Here is a 15,710-nt window from a genome sequence, read left to right on the forward strand (position 1 = left end):
TGGGCACCCCTGCTCTAAATGTACTGAGACCCATTCAGATTTTAAGTGTTAAGAGGAGTCAAAATCAAGTGGATTAAAAACTAACTGTATAAATCTAAACACAAGACATGATATTTACACAAAGCCTCTGTCTACATGGTCATGGTGGATTTCAGGGCTTGAAGGCTTTGAGAGTTTGATGTTGTATGGCTGCCTGTGCTTTGGGCTTTGATAGAACTCTCTTATAACTGATGTTTTGATCTTACTAGTAAGGCCTGAAGAGGATGAACATGAAGTCCCCTCCTCCCTTGTTTCAAGGTTCGGGTGGCCTGGCCACTGCCGGTTGTAAAATACAACCCACTAGAGAGAAAAACCAGAGTACTCTTTGTACGTGTTTCCGTGTGAATTATCACCTGCGAGTTTAAACATTCATACTGTATGTGTGTGCAAGTATGTACATGCACTAGAGTGCTCAAAGTGTTTTTGAGAACTGGCTTGTGTATGCGAACACGTTTGCCAATATCCTTGGAAACGTCTTGTCTGAGAGGAGCAAGAGTGGATGAATGTTAGAGACGGAAATAAAATCAAACATTTTATAGGTTTAGAGTGGGAGCCAGTTGCTGGGGCAACTTTTTGTCCTCTTCCCATTTATTTCAGAATTTGTGTCTGGGAGTATTGGACTAGACTAAACAGACTGATCCTAACAAAACAGCACAAGATAAACACTGGTGACTGGGGCTACGATAACACACACCAGCCCCTTCTCTTTTCCGACTCTCTCCTCCTGACATGCATTCTGGACCACACGCAAAAACCAGGAAATGACATGTAGAGAGGGAAGAAATTGACTTTTAAATAATTGAAAGCTAAGATCTCTCTCTCTCTCTATGTAAGTAGCAGACACATTTGTATCTTTCTCTAAAGTTATCTCTCAGAACATCTGCTGCAATCTATGGAGCTACGTGTGTTTCCCTGGGCATTGTCATACCACATATTTATAGTTACTGCATTTGTCTCTGTGCATGTGGTGTGTTTTCTCCAACACTTACTATAATGCCAGCGGTCCAAGGGTTGAGCAGAAAAAGGGCACAGACGAGAAAGGTGCAGGCGAGCACCACACTGATGGACAGCAGAAGCCAGTGGCGTAGACTAACATACTGTTCCCAGAACAGGAAAGGGTAGCCGTTGGGGTAGGAGGGCAAGCCTTGTCGGCTGTAGTTGGTGCAGATGGCCCGTACGCTCTCGATGGCTTCCACAAACTGCGGCGTCTCCCGGAGCCCGTTGAGGTAGAAGGGGAACTGTGCGTATTCGATGGGCTCAGCAGCCGGGACTGGATGGTGAGAAAATCAGAGAAGGTTGGTTTAATTGTTAGCAAAGCTGTACCCCCCCGACTTAAGATTTTTCATTATATGACATATGCCATGAAGCAACTGGTGAAGTATTCTCTTTGGGGCCTTGGAAGCAAACACCACACAGCTGATAACGTTTCAAGACTGTAGACATTGACGAAGCAATCGGATAAATCAACAGTGGCTTCTGCAGATCACATTTGTCTATTCTGATAAATTCTCATTATATTCTGATCATTTCGTGTGTCTGCAGAAATAATTGAGGCTCTATATCCAAACCACGAATACCAAGGCTTTCCGTTCCTAATGCAGCTCTGTTCCAAGAGAAGCTACGTTTGCAGACGTATGTGCATGTGTGCGTATCTGCATGTGTGTGTGTTCTGTGGGGGTGGCGGAGGAGAGTGAAACAGACCTCCATTGACTCAGTCCTGGCCAGCCTGTGGCCCAGCCTGGCTAATGAGGGCCTATCAGTTCCAGACACAGCAGACTGTCAGAGCTAACGATGATTCAAGCTAATTACAATGTCAGAATCACTGCCATTACCACACCCTAATCTTAGCACCACCACGTAAGGCACAATATAAATGTGTGATCACGTATATATCTGCCTGTCACGATGCTATGGAGGCATAGTAGGTGCTTACAAAAGATTTAGAAGTTGCCACATTTAGAAGTAGCTTTGCAGTATCACTACTAAAGACCAGACTACTAGACCAGTCTACTGCCTATTTTTTATCTTATAGAACATGTTGTAGTATTGTCTAATGTTGCTTTGAATGTATTCATTTCATAGTAAGTGTAGGGTTAGATGGAAGAGCTTGCTAACATGGTATGGCCCATTATAGTCTCAACTATAAAATTTCGATTAGAACACCTGCAGCTTTTGGCAAACATAGATCTGCTCCGGGGGTCTCCCGCACAGCCAAACACTTCATGCAGTTTATCCAGTCACGTTCCCCCGCTGTCAAGGACTTCCTGTTTGTTATCCAATTGTGCTTCCAACCCAAACCCTGTCTCTCTCTTTTAATTATCCAATCATCCCCCTTCCTTGTCCTGTAACACCTTCTTACACCAAATCACAGGCTAGAGTCAAATAACAATGTAAGTATATTTTTTATGTGTGTGTGTGTGTGTGTGGTAGGGAAACGAGAACAGGGTGGGTGCTGTTTTTGGGGTCGCTGAGTTTTAATAATGTGTGTATGTGTGTGTAATGCTAGAGCCCCATGGTAGTCAGGATTATAGCATTTACCACAGGCACTATTAAAAGAATAACAGCAAGTTGTGTCTTGGTCCTCGGGTTAGCAGAGTGAGCTCAGTCATGCACAAATGCACACATATTGCAGTGGTACAGTAAAGTCTAATACCTCACTTAGAGCTAAAAAGGACCAATAACTCAAACCACAAGATGTGAACATTGCTTACATGCAGCTGCTGCCTTATGGAAACTGAAAAAGTTGCAGCCGAGACTCATAAACCTCACAAAAGTTAGGCATAAAATTTCAGTAAGCAGATAATAAATGCAGTATGTTTGGCCGTACCTTACAGTAACATTTCAAATTAATGTGGAGCTGGATTACCGAACTTGTTGGAACTAAAAGCAATATTATTTCAAATTTCTTCCATTCTGTCGCACTACTCAGTATTCAGCGGTAAAATAATGTGAACATAGGTCATGCAGACTTACTGCTGAGGCGTGTCTCGGGCATGGAGTCGGTATGGTCGTGGAGCCACTCGGGAGGGTGTGGACGAATGTTAGCTTGTGAGGCAGCATAGGCCACAGGATCATTGCTGACCCAAGCTGTTAGGTAGATGTAAAAAGCTCCGGGATTGATGATCCCATCTGCATCCACAAGCCTCTGGCGAGTCAGCTACAAAACCCACAAACGAGATGAATTAATGACTGTAATATTAGACTTATAGGTTTTGGTATAGCCTCTTAAATTACAATTTTCAAACACATAATTCATCGAATGCATTATGTCATTCGTCTGTCTACTACACCCAAGCAAACTGTCAAAATTTGAACTGAAATGGAATTATTAGAAAATGGAAAAAATGTAATTGAGGGGGGAAAAAAAGTAGAAAAAAATTGAAGTGCTTGCGGCTGTTAAGTACACGCTGGAAATGAAGGTATTGTAGAAATAAGGGATGTTTAACCATAACATTCTACAGGTGAGCTGACCACAGAAATGCTTATTTATACACACGCATGAGCGCAAGAGAACGGAGCAGCTTTCAAAATATGAGTCAAATATTAGCCCCTCTCTCTTTCCAACCAAAGAAAAACCAACAAGTCAGACACTGGTTGCCTTTCTGAACATTCCCGTACTTCTGATCACAGCTTCCCAGAATTATCATGCCACATTAAAACATGGAAAATGTTGAATCAGCTTCTCCCTTTACATATAGTAGATATTGGCTGGCCAACCTCAGACCCAACGTCCTGACCACTCTGAATAAATTTCTAAAGGAAGCCTTGCAACGCTCTCCTGTCAAGAAGTAGCTGTTGCTGCTGCCTGTAGAACCAAGCAATCTGAGCAAGGAAGCTTTAAACAGGCATTCTGGTTATTTTAGAGCTGTGCAGGTTGTGTTTTGAGTTTCTGGAGTTGGGCACTTTCAGGTGAACAAAAACATAAAAGTATTTTTCTTTCTAATTGGTCTTGTTAGGAGAATAAGTGCAATGAATGCATTGTTGACTTTGGTAAGGTGGTCCACCACTTTGGTCCAGGCTAAATATCTCAGAAACATAGTCAAGGCTCATTCATTCAAATACTGAATCTGTGTGACTTTATGAGCTACTGGATCAGCCATCCATCCATCCATGGGGGAAGGAAGCAGGTAGTGTGGGAGTAGCCGGAGAGAACTCACACAGATAGAGGAAGAACATGAAAGGATTCGATTCGGACTCAGGACATAAAAATACAAAGATTGACATTCCCCTCAGTAGAATTTGAATAATACGTTTATGTTTTATACAGCGCTATCAGGTTCAAATTGTAATTTTCTCATATTTTATTACCACAATACTGAAAAGCTAATTACCCGTTTGCCTCAGCGACATAGCTATTTAGTTACTGTGTTAACATAAGCATGATATTATATTTTAGCATCCTGGGCTAAACATCATTGCACCATTGTATTGTACCTTTTGTCTGTGCATCCAGGCGAAAATGGTACAAGTAATTACATCACATCAAACTGTCAAAAGGAAATCCAAGTGGAGTTGTCACTCCACTTGGATTTCTTTAGGATAAACTCTCTGAGGCACTTTGTTTATCTTTGTGAGCGTGTGAGTCTGTGATTCTGCCTTATTGCACTCTTTTATTCAGCGTCATTTGCCTTGACGGCAAAAGTCAGTAGGTAGACGCGAATGACTGTCTCACTAAGGGCTGTTAGTTTTGCCCTCCCATGTGGAAACAGGAGTGTAGTCTAGCATTGCTACCTCCTGAGAGGTAAAACCATTACTGCGCACCACTCTGCCATTCTCCCTTCTAGGAACCATAAATCCCTCTTTCACAGAGGCAGGGAGCGTTCTGGGGGTTAAAGCTAGACTCGTGGGGTTAGGTACAAGAAAGGAGTAGTTTTTTTGTGGTGGGGGGTTGGGAGAGAAAAATTGCTTGAGTTAGCGTAACAATAAAAAAATTGGCTGGAGTCCCTGAGCGCGTCTGTGTGCAGTTAACCTGGTTGTTAACACTGAAGGAAATGCCACCCAGCAAATGGAGTAGAGCTATAAAAATAACACAACATCTGTACAAATGTTCCTCACACTTGGTTCTCCTGACCCCTGTGGGTACCCAGAATGCCTGGCGCCACAGATGGACCTGCCCTACGAAGAAAAGAGCTCTTGATAATGTTAGCATGGCCTTTCTTAGGACTTATCTCGCACGCCACAGATTTTTTAATTGCGATGCAAATAGCTTTAAGCCACACATATAGGGAACAAATGGTCACCAGCACAGAGTAGGGACAAATCAAAAGCAGAACACCTCTGCACAGATCCAAAGAGTGGCATATCAAAATAAAACATCTAGCTATGCAATTTACCAGGGATGTTGAAGATCTGGTCCTCATTTTAAGGAACAAAAAGGAAGCTACTGCTCAACAAGTACACACACAAAGAAAAAGGAGAAGCACACATTCAAAACATACAAATGCACACACAGAGCTGTCTAAAAGAAACCACTTGTTTCTAGCTCCCTCAATGAAAGAGGACAGAGCAGTGGAGAAAAGGAAGAGAAAGGGAGGGAGGAAAAGACAGAGGGAGTGAGAGGGAGAGAGCGAGTGGTGGTGCGAGCTGGAGTTTGTGAGCAGGAGAGAGAGACAGCTAGATTCCAGTGGATCTGGATCGAATTTAACAGCAGGATACTCAACAACTGTATGTCTTCAAGCTGTCACGGGAAGCCCAGGCAGCTCTGCTGGCGGCCCCCACGCCTCACGGCAAGTACACTTCTCTCACAGGCAGAGGAAGTGATGTCACGGGGCCGCACACCAGGACTGGCCCTGTTTCCTGTCAGCTAGATAACTGCTGCAATGGAGTTTATTTGGATAAACAAATAGCCATAAGAGCAAAGGGGAGAGGTGGGCAACCCTTAATAAACATCTGTAGAGCTGTATGATTGGAACACAGAGTTGCACAAATTCTAAATACAAATAAACAGGAGACACAGAAGAGCTATGCGTCAAAGTTAATCACCCTTGATGAAAATGATTTCGATGTTGAAACGGACATGGCTTGTTTTGTGTTTGAGGTTTGCAGATATTCTGGCCAAGAATTTTGTTTTTATATTTCTCCAGTTTCTTATCTTCTGTTTTTGCATTTTCCTGCCAAAGAATGCAGCCATGCATCCACATATGTTGTTTTTTGGAGGTGATACTAAACTAAGAAAAGCATTCAATGCCCTGTTGAAGCTGAGAACATTTACCCAGCTCCACAAATGCAATCTTTCCCCTCATTTCCTCCTGTTTCTCCCCCAGACTTTCACATTATCAGGTTGGTATCTTTCCACTGACATACAAGAGACCTGATTTAATCTTCCTCAATAAGTTCCTGTCTCGACCTCCTTCCGAGACCCAAGGTGCTCAAGTCGCTACACTCGAGTTACTGCTGGACATCAAACACTCATTCGGTGGCACGCAGGAGACAGTTTCAACAGCTCAGCTGGAGTTTACCACATGATTCAGATAACATGCTTTGTTGTATACTCACTTTATGGCTTAATTTTGCACTTCAGCTTCACCAATGGCTGTGCAAACTTTTCAGAAGCTCATGGAGAACTACTTCAGTACCAGAGATGAAGCTAAACAGTCATGTTCTGATTATGGAATTAAGTATGTGTAAAGAGGAGACATTTTTACTTTTATGTGCAGTGGATATAGGACTAGCATCTCAGACCTAAACAAATGCAACCAAAACCAGAGTCACCCTGGAAGCCTTGTGTCAGCTCATAGGGCTATCTATATAAGCAATAATGACATTAGTTTATCACACTCTTTGTCCTTCAAGGCTTAGAATGTATTAACTGCAACAGACAAGCATTTCTATACCACACCAGTAAACCTCAACTGCTCCTCTCAGAAAGTAGTTTGACGAAGCAGACGCTATTGTTTATATTAGAAAAACATGCAAATATGTTTTAAAAATTTAGTTCTCAGTGAATCAGATTCAGGTTTCTACTTAGAGCCACAGAATCCAGATTAATTATTTATAGACACTTTGGGGTTTGCAGGCATTTCTCTGCACCAGTTTCAGCCATCCCAGCCTCTCATACTGTAAACCGTGGCTGGAAGCACTGACGATGTGTCAAGCTGAAAGACTTGATGTTTAAGGGAAACAGCTCACTGTCAAGGCCCTGCTATACACACACACACACACACACACACACACACACACACACACAAAAAAAAAACCCACACGCAAACTGACAAATCGTTTAAATGAAGAGTTAATAGGTTTTTCAGAGTCAGGCTGCAGCTCCAGTGAGAGCTTTAAATTCCTGAGCTCGGTAAAGTCATCACACGAACACAGACAGAGAGAAAGAAAGAAAAATATGAATAGTCAGAGATGGTTTTAAGCTGGGTGTGGCTCCCCTAGAGTCATAACAAAATGTACAGATATGCATACACATACAGCGTCACAAAAGAGCTTTGAAAGTGGTGGAAGCATCTCTCAAGGCTATTATCAAGTTGTAGTCCATGTAATACAGTCTGCATGGTCTATGCTTACATAACATCTGCACATACTTCCTCATATAATGCAAATCAAGCTGCTAACCCAACATGTCCACACATCTTTTGAATTGCAGTGTACCATTGACAGTCAAATAGCCAGACAATAGACACTCAGATAGCCAGGATTTCATTCATCAGGAACCAATTCACTCGCAGGCTAGTGCTAACTTCCAGTATTAGAACTGACAAATGAGAAGGAGATTTCTCTAACGCAACAATAAAAGCTTACCGAGGTGTGTTCATCCATCTAAAGCCTTTGTTTCAGATCAAAGCTTTGTTTTCTTTCAACAGTTTGCACCTGGGCATTGACCAGGAAGCTTTTTTCATGATCTCTGTGAATTATTATCCCCTTTCATCACCATAGCAGCACATTCAATTTACATCTGATGCATTTGATAGACGGATGAACTTTTACGTGTTAATGACAAGAGGAATCGCTTATCCACTTTTAATAAATTCAATTTAAATCCTAAACGTACCAGGTTGAAGTTGATGGGCTTGTCCCTGCGCCCTGTCTGCACCAAGAGTTTATATGCTAGGACGCCATCATCAGAGCCATTCCTATAATTGTTGTGGGTGATGCGGCCAGCCTCCCAGTCCTTGTCAAAAGCCTGCTGGAGACCTGTAGGAAACCACAGCAAAACACACTGGTTAGATGTGGATGTTTAAAAAGGTTACATGCCTTGTTATCTTCATTCTCCCACTGCAACACACAACAAACAATAACCCAACACAGTAAATAACACAACACCCTAACCTAACCCTAACTCTATAATAGGCTTGATTGATTTAATATGATAACTCAGTTCCATTCTCAACCACTAAACATGACTTCAAAAACAGAAAATCTGCTGCTTTTAATTCAAAGAGATCGTTATGGGGCTTTATCAGTAACATCTGCCTTCTTTTCTATACTACTCTCTGATCCATATGTGTATCACTCCTCTTTTCTCGGCTCTCCCCCAAGGCCCATGCTGTGGTCCGTCTGTGGGAGATGTTGTTTTGGGTCTCGTTCCTTGGCCTGTCTGGCTCCAATTTGTCCCACCATTGCAGAGAGCAATATCAGACACAGTTCTCTCTCTCTCACCCACACACACTCCCTGTGTGGTTCCCAGCCGGCTCACACACACACACACACAGACTCTCACGATGTGTTTTATCGTTAAGTACATTTCCTCACTGAGAATTAAGCCATTCATAGATTGGGCTGACATATGAAAGAAAATACTGTTCACTGATACTTTGCAATTCTGTATGAAACAATAAATCCATCCATCACTCCTTTCAAAATTAATTTAAAGCGTTGTGTACCATGTCTTACGTGTCAAATATTAAATTTTTATCTAGAAAAACAAACAAAAACACTAGAGCAGGCAGTACTGGTTCAATATGTGCCGATTTGCACTGACAACATATTTGCTGCCAAAGGTTTTTGAATATTGTACATTTCCCAAGATGAAGTTGAAAAATATTGACTCCCACTATACTCTTCGCCATCAATCCCACTTATGGAAGAAACAAGTGATTTTAATCAGCTACTGTCAGTGTCCATTTATGCAGTCCCTCCTACTTCTGAACTCCTGCCTAACATCTTGTTTTCTGCGGATTTATGTCAAAACACGGAATAAAATTGTGATCTCAAAATGCTTTCATGGGAAAGTAAATTATTCCCATGCCTAAACTATCCTGAATAGCAAAGTTAAATAAGTTAAATAAGCAAAGGTAAAATTTCAAATGAACTAACACTGGCTCTACACCATTATGCCACATCTGACCCATTTTATTCTCAACCAGAAGGTGCAGTTTATGTCCATACCTGTCCACACTCATTTCATACCCGAAAATTCGAAAGGAATTTATGATGTGGACACAAATGATTAGTGTCACTAACTCAGTATCCAACCACATGTGAAATATGACCACAATTTCCCGTTTAGCTCCTGAGTTACAGAATTAAAAATCTTATAGATCTTACATCGAAGTTAACCTTTGATATTTTTTCATTTTATCCTATTACCTTAAAATTACTGACTGACACAGTAACCTTGACTTTTAATCGATGAATTCTGGTCATCCTTGAAACCAGGTGAACTTTGACGCTCATGAGAAGATTATGGAGAGCCCAAAATATGACACCTCCAGTCATTGGTGTGTTCAGTGCTGAGCCACAAAAATTTGACATATTCGGTTTTATTCACTGTTTAGGTCGGGTTGAGGTGGCATGTGTACGTCAAGCTTAAAATTACTTAGATTTACCTTGCAGCCAGTCCCTGAAGTAATGAAGCCACATGCGAGGCAGCTGTCCATTTTCCTCCTTCAGCACGTAGCGAATGGTGTGGAACCTCTGGTGGAGCTGGTGAAGCAGTGGCTGGTTTTGAGCATAATCGGCGCGCTGTGTTACCACATACATGTTGTAGAAGGAGAAGAACTTGAACTGGGCGCCGAGAAAGTCGTACTCGCTTGTCTCCCTTGGTACAATATCTGTCAGCTCCAGGCCGTCCCTCACTTGGGTGGTCCCGTATAAACTGACTCCCAGCAGGCAGAGGAACAGCACAATCACAACCACCTGGAATCAGAGGGATGAAGAGACAGCTTTATCAAAAAACAAATATCCAATTAAAACATCTGCCTGTTTATAAGCTGTTTATAAGCTGTCAGATGCTTTTTGATACAATGTAGCAAAAGTGCTACTTTTTCTTTTTTCTGCAAAAAGTAAAGTGCCGGATTAATGCCTTGCAGGACTACGTGAAGCAATTTATATAAAATTAAAAAAAAGAAGAAGAAAGAAACTGAGGAACATTTTGTAATGTCAAGTACAGACCACCACATGATTTCAGTTCTGGAAGGCTTTAAAAGGTCTGGCCACCCACTGTGTGTCTGTGTGTGTGTGTGTGTCTCAGATAGGACATAACCACAATTTCCACCCCCGATTTCCTCCTTCCTTACACACTCCGGTGACTAACCCTCCCATTCAAATTATCACCACAGTGAGTCAGCACACAAACCCACTTTTACCTCATACAGAAGCTATTCCGCTTGTTTCTTTGTCTCCCTACTCTACAGAAACACAGAGAGCAACTGAACTCACCTTGGTGGTGGGCTGCAGAAGGAATGGCGCATAGTGCTTCTCAGCAAAAGAGGCCAGGGTCCAGCGCGAGCAGGGGGGCTTGAGGCAGCGTAGGCCCAGCGAGGCTTCTCCAATCTGGGACAACAGGTCCCGTGTGGAGCTGTTGTTCTCTGGACTCTGGCCAGTCGATGAGGCTCCATCACCCTGAGCAACTGAGCTAGCACTTGGGGTCGATGCAGCAGGAGGAGGTGCGGGATGATGATGATGGGAGAAGCTGGCAGAACCTCGAGACCCCCCATTATTCAAGCCCCCACTGTTGTTGTTGTTGCTGATGTTGGCGTGATTGCTGCTACTGTAATACTCGTTGTTACGGTTGGTCCTAGCTGGAGCTGGGTTGATGGGCTGCACAGAGATTTGGGATCTGGGCTCAGCTGTGGTGTAGAAGGCCTGAGTTCGGGGGTCGTACTCCGTCCTGAGCTGCACTGTGGACTGCATAGTGATTTGGGTCTGCTGAGCAAAACCATGGCTACTGTAGGAAGGAGGGGGACTGCTGTAGCTTGGGGGAGGCATGTGATATGAGGGAGGAGGGGTACGATATGACGGGGAAGGGCTGTAGCGACTCCCTTCTGTCCCATCCAGGTACGCCTGTGGCTCTATCTGAATCACACGATTGGAACAAGGGCTGCAGACATAAATACGATGAAACACTGTCAGGCACTGCTGTGAAACAAAATTTAAAACCAGACTTAACGGAAAAAAAAAACATTCCAGTACGCATGTACAACATCTGATTTTGTGAAACAGTTAAGTGTTGCATTACAAAAAATATTTATTAGCCCTATGTTATTGTGAATCTTCTCTCCTTTGCCAGCAGCATGAAATATAGGGCCGGGACCCAACCGTGGAATTTAATAGTGTGTGTACACATCTGTACAATAACCGAGCCAACGAGCATGCCCGGGCTGGCAGGCAGACTGGCAAACTTTAATGAAGACTGGAAAAGATAAACATACAGTCAAACAAGCAAGCAGTCAGACGGAAAGAGACAACTTTTGCAGTAATTAGTTTTTAACTGAGGGGGATTACGGTGAAGATATCTTTAAAGATAGCTTTGTGCGTACACGGTTCATTATCATGGAAGAGATCGGTGGAAAACATAAAAGGAGGAACGGTAAAGCAATAAGTGTCTCGTCAGATATGAAAGCGCGTCTTTGTGTGTGCACACCTGTAGAAGCAGCAGAAAATGTCAAAACGCCTGTCCTCTCGCCGATAGAGATCCATGCTGAGGATGGCAGGAAAGATGAGCAGTACCATGGCAAAGTTAAACACCACCACCACTGCAGCCTGCAAGAAAAACAGAAAGGTTATTTCAGGTGAAAAAACCCAAACAAAACTGCTTTTTATCAAGAAAAAGGATCAGATTGACTTTTTTTGTAGTTGCAAACAGTGGGAAAAAAATACAGGTGATCATATGCAGTGTAGACAGTGAAGATGTGAAATGATATGTAACATTTAAAAAGGGCATTTTGCTGTAAATTTAACTGCATTATCATCCATACACATGCTGCAACTTACAAAACTACTTTGAAAGTGTATTAAATGAAAGAATTACTGTTTAACAAAAACAGTGTTGCTCTGAATATAAATCAGAATAACACAAGCTGAATAGGCTCAAGTGAGGGAAAAATTGCCTTTCGACACATTTCCAGTTCCTTTCAAGGCAAAAACACTGAGTGTGCAGAGAAAAAGTGAGGCATATGTATGTGTAATAGAAGCCAGTACAATGTTGTGGTTAAGTATTTGAAGGTGGTGCACTAGAGCAGAGGGTGGGGGTTGAGGTTAGGTTGGGGCCCTGCCCAGAGTACAATCTGGATATTGCGTAGTTGCCAGACCACTACACACACACACACACACACACACACACAATCCCGTGTGTGTGCCAGACCACCCAAGGAGTCAGAGGCCCGCGGGGCCTGAGGTGATGAGCAGTCGCTGTGGCTGTACAGACAACACACACACACCCCTTACAGACTCACACAGAAAAATGCACATAAACACACATATCTGTCACCTTAAAAAACGTACAGCCTCCTACTTAAACCACACCATAACACCAACCAGACACAGGCACACACACATCCTCGCCCTCCCTCATTCCTCAGCTCGCTACTCAGTCAACGAGAGAGATATAATGTCAATGAAGGAGACGTGGAGAAAGAAAAAGCTGTAAGTAGAGCAGAACAATTAATTCTCAATTGGCCCACTAACATCCAGACAGATACAGTATGAGTCCACTGACACACACACACACACACACACACACACACACACACACACACACACACACACACACACACAGTGACCGTGAGCTGACCCCAGAGTGGGGATATTTATCATCACATCTGTTTTCTGCACATGAATGTGTGTGTTCCTCTGTGTGTGTGTGTTTTGCTGCTGTTATCAGGACAAGATTCCTTTTCTTATGTTTATACTGATAGGAGGAAGTGAATGAGACATAACGCAGGAGCGCGCGGGAAAGAGCGATGAATCCAAGGTGGAGTCGACCATGGGAAGTGTTTAATGCTGATAAAGAGACGCACACATGCACGCCAACACAAACTGCAGGCACTGACACAAGGTTGCGGTGTGTGGATGCACTCGATAATAAAAGATGAGTATCACCGTGAATGTCGACTTCGTGAAGTTTTACCGTCTAGCGGTAACAAAACCACTAGTGTGAAGTATGCATGGTATGCGTATGTGTGTGTGTTGAGCATGCGTCTTTTCCAATGTGCGTGTGTAGAAAACGAAGCTCCATGGATTAGACCCATGGGGTAAATGGATCATGTTTGACAGACTCTCTCTACTAAAGCCATCAATCCACACATGCTAATATTGTACTCAATGTGGCAACATCTTACCTCACACTGTGTGTCCATGCAAGTGTGTGTGAGTCTATGCATGTGCGTGAGGACTAAAGAGCAAGAAACAGGAGGGGGAAATCACTTAATATTTTCATATAGTCAGTGATACATCACTTATGTAACTGCAAATACTTGCAAATGCGTATTACAACAAGTTTTCATAGCTTCCTTATGCAAAATATGTGTTGAAATTCTCAGCTGAATGCTTTTATTGTGTGTGCTTGATTGTGATGGTTCAGTGGTACAGTGGACTGTCCTTCAGGTACTCTGGCATCCTCCCCAAAGACCAGAGGCAAGTAAGTTAACATAAGTGGTTATTCCTATTCTGTCACAAAAGTATATTTGAGTCTTAATGAGTGCCTTTTTGTCTTAGTGGCAGATTGGCGTCCTGTCTTGGGTGAACTAACTGGCTTTTGTGATCATCCACTTTGGCTTGCTAACCCACATAAGAGTGCCTCTGACTATAAAGATGGTGTCAAGAAAACCTTATGTAAACAATAAAACAGAAACTCTTTTGGGTAAATAAACTGAACAAACCAGATTTTTGACAAAACGGCAAAACCTACACTCACATTAATGGAGGGTCACCCATGTGATTAGAAGATTAAGGTGATCATCACACAAAGGTGAGATGTCAAATTTGTTGTTGTTGTAACCATCACTTTTTAAAACATGTATGTAGCCTTTTCTTTCTCTATCCATCTGGTTAGTGCTGCAGTGACTCAAACTTCAAACCAGAGATTTTTATCTGACCTTATCCTCTCTTTAGCGCACGTATCGCTATGACTGACTGTTTAAATGAATTAGGAATTCATTGATTATTGGAGGCATTTTGTACTAGTTTTCGCTGTTCTGGTGATGTCTGTAATTACTGACAGATGTTAGAGAAGTCAGAGCTCCCCTCTCGTGTTCCCCCACCTTTGCTCGTACATTCGCTCACATGCGCACATGCAAACATCTAGGCCATTGCGTTTCAAACCTCCCACACAGATACTACAACTCCCCACACGCACACATGCACATGGATGTGAGGGTATGTGAGTACACAGACGCGCACACACACTCGCAGAGGGATTCAGTTACTAGGACCTCAGCCACAATCTGGACAGACACCGGGCCCACCACTAAACAGCCTCAAAGAAGGAGGAGGGGGGGATTTAACAAAACGCACACTTCTCCTCATGCACACACACAAACGCACACAGACGTACACACTTTCAATGTGATGAATGAAATCAATAAAACAACAGTCTGGAGAAATCTGGAGCCAATGAAGACGGGAACAGGACTATTAGTAAGAGAGAGGCCCCACACGACTGAACTCTCACACACGCACACGCACGCATACAACCCTCACTCACTAGCCACTGTACCTGTAGAGAAAAGGCTCTGAGCGCTGGGATGGGGATGAGCGCTGCCATGAAGAATGCTGTGACGTTGCTGATGGAGGTAAGAGCCACACTGGCCCCTGTCCTCTTCAGACACTCCCCCGTGCGATCCTTGTCGAGACAGAAAGAGAAGTTGGTGAGAGGAAAAGCAATGAAACTTTTGATCAGAGTTTAGCCAGAGGCACACGTGTAATACTGGAGATTATGTATCATTATCGTGATACTGATATGACTGACAGTGATTACGATGTTTCTTGAAGCCCTGAAGTGCTTAAATAATCCACCTGGGCCTGTCTACTTCTGTTTGAAGTAACGGAGGAAAAAGCCGACAGAACAAAACAACGCTTGGTAAAATCACTGCTGCTGAAAACTTGTAATATAATGCGCACAAAGAGAACAGTGATAAACACACAACTCTAGAAGACTTTGGCGGCAACTGTGTGAAGATCTAAAGACGTGCAGGACCACACAGAGAGCGTCTGCAGGCATGCGCATCTTTGTGTGTGTCTGTGTGTGTTTGTGTGTGTGCGCATCAGACAGGAGAGATCAGGTTTGGCTCTGTTTAGTTTTCATCTCAGCCACACAATAGAAGCTCGGGGATGAGGGAGGCATAGAGACGAGGGCTTGAACGAGAGGGAGGCAGGGGAAAACAAAAACAAGCAAATACATGCCTGTGTTTTCCCCTCTGGAGATGAAAAGCTACCACACACACACACACACACACACACACACACACACACACACACACACACACACACACACACTCAGCCAGTTC

At 43.1% G+C, this 15,710-nt stretch overlaps 1 protein-coding gene across 2 annotated transcripts in view; it reads right to left on the bottom strand.

The window, feature by feature from the left end:
• Positions 1-15,710, bottom strand: part of ptch1 (patched 1) — a 95,620-nt gene that overhangs the window by 9,148 nt on the left and 70,762 nt on the right. For both annotated transcript variants that reach the window (XM_086314677.1, XM_086314676.1), the window contains exons 12-18: positions 14,921-15,046; positions 11,849-11,967; positions 10,645-11,305; positions 9,813-10,122; positions 8,036-8,178; positions 3,013-3,196; positions 1,029-1,309 (exon numbers count right to left, since the gene is read on the bottom strand). In XM_086314677.1, coding sequence (XP_086170803.1) covers positions 1,029-1,309; positions 3,013-3,196; positions 8,036-8,178; positions 9,813-10,122; positions 10,645-11,305; positions 11,849-11,967; positions 14,921-15,046 — 1,824 coding nt within the window. The remainder of the gene's footprint in view (positions 1-1,028; positions 1,310-3,012; positions 3,197-8,035; positions 8,179-9,812; positions 10,123-10,644; positions 11,306-11,848; positions 11,968-14,920; positions 15,047-15,710) is intronic.

Source organism: Aulonocara sp. 'chitande type north' Nkhata Bay, linkage group LG12 (assembly GCF_057382095.1).
Source record: "Aulonocara sp. 'chitande type north' Nkhata Bay isolate Kocher_YH1m ecotype deep benthic linkage group LG12, A_spYH_male_GT1.1, whole genome shotgun sequence".
In the NCBI taxonomy this organism is placed as follows: Eukaryota; Metazoa; Chordata; class Actinopteri; order Cichliformes; family Cichlidae; genus Aulonocara; species Aulonocara sp. 'chitande type north' Nkhata Bay.